The sequence below is a fragment of the Oryzias melastigma genome, linkage group LG11 (genome assembly GCF_002922805.2).
Source record: "Oryzias melastigma strain HK-1 linkage group LG11, ASM292280v2, whole genome shotgun sequence".
NCBI lineage: Eukaryota > Metazoa > Chordata > Actinopteri > Beloniformes > Adrianichthyidae > Oryzias > Oryzias melastigma.
The window spans coordinates 23,755,592-23,761,882 of NC_050522.1; the positions used below are offsets into that span (position 1 = coordinate 23,755,592).

At 37.6% G+C, this 6,291-nt stretch overlaps 1 protein-coding gene across 3 annotated transcripts in view; it reads left to right on the plus strand.

Moving 5' to 3' along the window:
* Positions 1-6,291, plus strand: part of si:ch211-191i18.2 (uncharacterized protein LOC564095 homolog) — a 30,138-nt gene that overhangs the window by 15,796 nt on the left and 8,051 nt on the right. For 2 of the 3 annotated variants that reach the window (XM_036214147.1, XM_036214148.1), the window contains 2 exons: positions 1,272-1,447; positions 4,142-4,241. In XM_036214147.1, coding sequence (XP_036070040.1) covers positions 1,272-1,447; positions 4,142-4,204 — 239 coding nt within the window. In that variant the 3' untranslated portion in view covers positions 4,205-4,241. Of the gene's footprint in view, positions 1-1,271; positions 1,448-4,141; positions 4,242-4,421; positions 4,550-6,291 lie in introns of those variants that run through there. The other variant, XM_036214149.1, reaches the window with a different exon arrangement.

A 6,291-nucleotide genomic window follows, 5' to 3' on the forward strand; every position in this document is an offset into this window, starting at 1 on the left:
TTCACAAATTTCTAACCCTCCCCAAATTTACCCATAAATTATAAATGCTTTAACACAGTTTTGGTTTAAACATAACTTTGCTACAACAGAGTTTGCTAGCTTGATACACTGGAGCTCAGCAAAGCTTGCTAGCTCAATACAGCAAAGCTTGCTAGCTCAAAACAGCGGAGCTTGCTAGCTTGATACAACCGGAGCTCGGTAGCATGCTAGAGTGGACTTCGCTAGCTTGCTACAACAGTGTTCGCTACAGTAGAGCTCACTCGCTCCATGCAGCAGAGCCCGCTACAGCAGACCTCTCTAGCGTGCTACAGCGGAGCTTGCTAAAGCAGAGCTCGCTAGCTTGAACAACGGAGCTTGCTAGCTTGATAAGGTGGAGCTTGCTATCTTGCGACAGTGGAACTTGTTGCTTGATACACCAAAACTCACTACAACAGAGCTTGCTAGCTCAATACAACTGAGCTTTCTAGCTTTATACAGCGGAGCTTGCGAAGATGGAGCTTGCTAGCTCGCTACTCCGGAGCTTACTACAACGGAGCTCGGTAGCATGCTACAGCGGACTTCGCTAGCTCACTACAATAGAGTTTGCTACAGCAGAGCTCACTAGCTTCCTACAGGGGAGCTTGCTAAAGCAGAGCTCGGTAGCTTGATACAGCAGAAGTTGCTAGCTCGCTACAGTGGAGCTCGTTGCTCGATACACCAGAGCTCACTACAGCAGAGCTTGCTAGCTCAATAAAGCGGAGCTTTCTAGCTCACTACAACAGAGCTCACTAGCTTGCTATAGCTGACTTTGCTAGCTTGCTACAACAGAGTTCGCAACAGCAGACCTTATTAGCTTGCTACAGCTGAGCTTGCTACAACAGAGCTTGCTAGCTCGCTGCAGTGGAGCTTGCTAGCATGCTACGTCCACCAGGAGGCTGGCTAGCAAAGTGAGCCAACCCACTGAGTCCCCACTTAAGCCAAAATGTGAGCAAACACAAGTGGGGCCAAACTGGAACAGGAATCGTGATAAATTCCCTGCAAAAATTGAATCTTAAGAAAGTTAAAGGACCTTAGAATTCTCTTTTTATTCCTTAAAAAAAAACCTTATCAAAAAAAGTTTTTCAATGTCAAAATAATCTTAATTTAAGAAATCATGTCTAAAAGACTAGAATTTTTTTCTTAAAAGAAGAATTCATAGTGAGAAAAATCTATGAATTCACAAAAAAAATCAAATTTTAAGAATTTCTAAATATTTTTTTATGCCTGTTATTACATGTTTTGTGTGATTTCAGGTAACAGCAGCAATGAAGACCTGGAGAACTTTCAAAAGCAGTTTATAACCCCCCATGATGGCGAGGAAGAGGAGGAGGAGAATTTCATAACAGAAGGACAACAGGAGGAAGAGGCTACGACTACAGAAAAGAGCAGTGTTAGACTTGACAGTGCAGCATCATTTCCTGTTTCTCTGGTAAGAACTGCATCAAACCATGTTAGCAGGTAAAGTTACCCAAACTAACAAGTAATTGTTATTATTATTATTAAAACCTTGAAGGGGCCACATTAAGATTAAGGGCTAAAAATGAACAGAACCGTAAGGGTTCAACATATGGAAGCCCTGACGGAGCTGCATATAAACAAACTCCCATAAATCCCTAAAGATTATAAAACAAAGCAAAACAAGAATGTGAGAAACCGACGCAGGAAGTGATCACTTACTGCAGCAGAATATGAATCCGAGACAGATAATAAATCATAAAGTACATCAGCATACAGTAAATAAATACCAACATGTATGGTTTGTTTAATTATCCTTCTGGTTTATTTGGATTTCTAGTCAAGAATTGGTGTTTGCTTTATCGGGCAGGAGACCAAAATAATCTGACGACCAAGAATGTTTTATTATTTCTTCTTTAAGGTTTACTTTAAATATCCGTGTTACATCATTTGTCAGAAAAACATTTTGTTAGAAAATATAACAAAACAAACAGGAAAAACTCAAAAAACAAAAATCCTCAAATGAAAATTGTGTTTTTAGTAGGTTCTCTTAGCATTATTGTGAAGATGAAGGACATAAATAAAAGAGCTGTTTTTTAAAATCGATTTAAGCTTAATAAAATCAATAATCGATCCATAAAATAGAGATCAATCTAACTCATAATGCTAAAGTCCGCTAGCTTGACGCTAACTTATAATAGGATTTCCCATAGGACGGCTAATGCTAACGCTCAGTCAACCTAAACATACATTGCTGACTGAATGAACATCTTTATAAACTCACATGCATGAATTTTACAAACTCTTTTAAGGAAATAATTTTTAAAGTGGTCTAAAACACCTTTTTTTGCTCATACTTTCTTCTACTTGTGCTTTAAGGTGTTATGCTATGGCGCGATCGCCACCTAGTGGCCAAACTGAAACGTCCTCCAGGAGAAACAATTCCTAGTTTGAGAATCCATGTAACACTGTATGCAATTAAAAATCTCATTATTATTTCACTAATACATTTTACAGTATGTCAACTTTATCAGATCAATATGAAAACATAAATATAGATTATTAATGTAATTCTAAAAAAAAATGTCTAAATGTGTAAACTCAAAATTGAATCAAATTGAATTAAATGGGTGAAAAGAATTGTTAAAAATTGGAATCGACTCGATCCGGGCTCTGGTGAATGGACTTGAATTGATTCTGAAAATTATTGGCGATACCCAGCCCTAATAAATAAGCTCAAAATTGTATTTGAGAAAATGTATTTATTTAAGTTGAAAAAATTAAATGTGATAAAAATCATATTTGTGGGCGGGCCACACGCTCCCTGCTCTGCTCCATTCTGATTATGGGATTAATTAATGGGATTGTAGGTAAATTGTTAATTAAATTGTATTTACCCCCCCCAAAAAAATCCCTTCAAAATAAGATTAATCAATATCGATATTGAAAAATACCATTTGGATTGAAACATGGATTTTTTTTGTTTGTTTGTTTTGGCTAAAAATGGTCTGATCATACTAAAAAGACTTCTTGGAACATTTTTTATTATAGTTTAAAAGATGATCAGAGTGGGATTCTAAATGTATTCGTTCAAATATGAACAAGAGAAAAATATGCAAAGGAAAAGTATCAAACTGCGGAGCCAAATATTCGTTTTCAAAGCAAAATCCGACATTTTTCAAAGGAGTATTTTCTGTCATGTCTCTTGATGCTCCTGTGAAAGACAGACACCCTCCTGCTGGGAGGTCTGGAAGGAATTATTCACACATCTTCCATGAAATCTCACATTTCTGTGGATAAATTGACTAAACACAAAGTTAAGCTATTATGAAAACATAATGGGTGAGTTGGGTTTATTCTGAAACTGATTATATTTTTTATATAAAAGTACCACTTTTAATCTTTCTGATAAATCAACAGTAATTGGAGCTTTAACCTTGACCTCCAGTCAAGCCCTTCACACCTTGTCTGGAAATTTTGATTTTGCCAGCATATGTCTCAGATCAAAGCTTCTGTCCGTCTGAAGGTATTGATAAAAGATCTGGCAGGTGGCCTCTTTTACCTCCCAGACTCCATCTGTTTCCTGAATCGGGTCGGATCCCTGCCAGCACCAACAAACACGGCCCATCCGCCTCACCTCTTGTCAGGCCTGAAAACATTCAGAGGTTTTGCAGACGGACGACACAAACAAGAAATTTATGACGAGGAAACCACATTTTTGACACTTCCACAAAAACCTACACGTCCTTCACGTCTCGGGGCCGAAAGAAACATCAGCTGGAAATGTGCGACTGTTGATGTGTGGTTTGTGGTTTCCTCTCGCTTTGAGCAGAAACGTCTCGGAGGTAAACAGAACTCAAACAAGAACCATACGGCTCTCCGGGTTAGACTGCGACTCACAGAAAAATGCAAAACTTCAAAAACGTCTTTCCTATTTTTAAATGCTGGACGAAAAGCTGCATTTTTCCATGAAGATGAATTCTCCTGCAGGTTTTACTGCCAATGTCAATGTGATTTAACGAAATAGATATAGATTTAAGCAAGAGCATATTTTAGAGCAGTAATTCAGACGTTCAACGGACCAGCAGGTGGCGACACTCAGCATGAAAAGCATCAATCACTTTTGAAAACATGGTCCTCATTTTCATGCATGTTTGTTTGTCTGCAGGACCTCCGGCTGCTGCTCTGGACTGTGATGGTCGCGGTGGTCTTGAACTCACGGCAGCTGTGACACAAAATGCTGACGGACACACAAACACACACTTCAGGTAAGAAGTATTACAACATCACACAACTTTCTTTTGTTGATGTTAAAAAATGCAACAAGAAACCTGGAGGTCCCATGGTTCACCTGTGAGACCGGTGTGCTACCAACCACCTGTTTTAATTTTTTAACCATAATTCAAACTTGAGGAGCGGCATACTTAAATCCTCTCTGTTTCTGATAGGAAGCTCATATTTCAGGACTTCAAGGATGGATAATCTCGCAAAGATGGTGGACAGGACAGTTCTGAAGGGAGGGTCCCTTATCATTGAAATATGAGTCAATTAAAAACACACTACTCCTCAAAGTTCACATGAACTCCAAACTGTTTTTTTAAGAGATGAAAGGAGACAAGGTAGCCCATCTGTCAATGAAAATGAGAACAAAATCTGTTCAGATCTTCTTCATCTGCTTTAGAAAAATGTGTAACGATACAAACTTCTGAGATGCAACTAATCAAATGTAGAAAATAAATTTCCATGCATAGTTATAAATATTGAGTTTTTACAAATAAAATCTACATTAAAAAATTAAAAACAATTCCAAAAATTAAGAAAAGCAAAAAGTGTACAATGATTCAGAAGATGGAGGCATACTGGTGATAATATGTGCTACCATTTATCAACAAAAAATAAAATCATTAAAACAATTCATTTTTTAAAAACTATAGCTAATTCTTGGTGCTCCAATAGCTTAAATACCAACTCTAATCATCTTTTGATCAATTTTCAAAGCGTTTATAGTGTTTTTTTTAATGATGATCAGGCCCGGCCCTGAGCATAGGCGACCTAGGCGGCTGCCTAGTTCTCCATCTGCTGGAGGTAGTGTCAAATTGCAATTTTTGTTTTTATTTTATTTTATTTTTTTATACAGTTTGACACACCACGCACACATTTCGTTTAAAATGTGAAAAAGGTCACAATTTAAAAAAAAGAAATACAATAGATCAAAAGTTTGACATAATCAGTAGATTTGCCTGAGGCAGTTACTGTTGAATCTTGGTGGAGGGGAGGAGGAAGCTGCTTCTTTAAAACATTTAAGGATGGACAGAAGCAGCAAAATAAGCCCTCAGGGAACACTTTAAGATCAAAAAAAGAAGCAAGAGGTGGAAAAAACTGACTCAAAGCAGAAGTTTGTCCGTTTCATTTACATTCATTTGCTTGAAATTCGGTCAAAAAATACTCTTGTTTTTGGTCGGAAATGCAGACCAGGGCCCTGATTAGGATGATGGTGTTTTTAGCCAAAAAAAAGAAAAGGAATTCATTTTCTGGAACACTTTCTGAAGAAAGTTGAACAAAGAAATACTTAGAAATGCAAATTTTCTCTCTATATGTCCTCCATCATCAGAAAAAACACAATTTTCATTGAAATAAATCTTTAAGAAAAATAAATATTCTTTCTTGTTAATTATTCCCAAATGTCATTTCTATTAATGCAACGAGCTGCTTGGACGTCTGTGAAAATAAGAATGGCACCAGCGGCTAAAGCGGTTGGAAAACCTCTTCCAGAGGGAACGTGGTGTTCGGGGAGAGTCTCCCCCAGTTTGTGATGCGATTGAAAGATGGCAGTTTGCAGGAATGTGGAGGTCGAGTTCAGGTCCGGAGGACTGGAAGGTTTGGTGGAAACGGCCTCCTGTAGGATTGCTAGACGGACAGATTCAGTCAGCAGAGGACCTTCGTGGAGATGAATCAATGCTGTGCTGCACAGCTGAACAAATATGACCTGTAACGGGAATATTTGTCATATCCGGATGTAAAATTAGGGTTTGATGTTTGTGAGGGGACATCTGTACCTCCATGATTCAAGAAATCTAATTTTTAGGTGAAAAAGTCAGAGATGACTACATTTTGGGAAGTAAAGCAGCCAAGGAAGATATCAGAGAACTCATTAAACTAATAAAGCTTAATTTAAAAATTACAAACTTGGGCCTCAAAAGAGGTCAAGAGAATCAGAATTAACCTTTACTTATGAATAGCCCGAGTGACAGAAACACGCCAGGGGAACATATATATATATATATATATATATATATATATATATATATATATATAGAG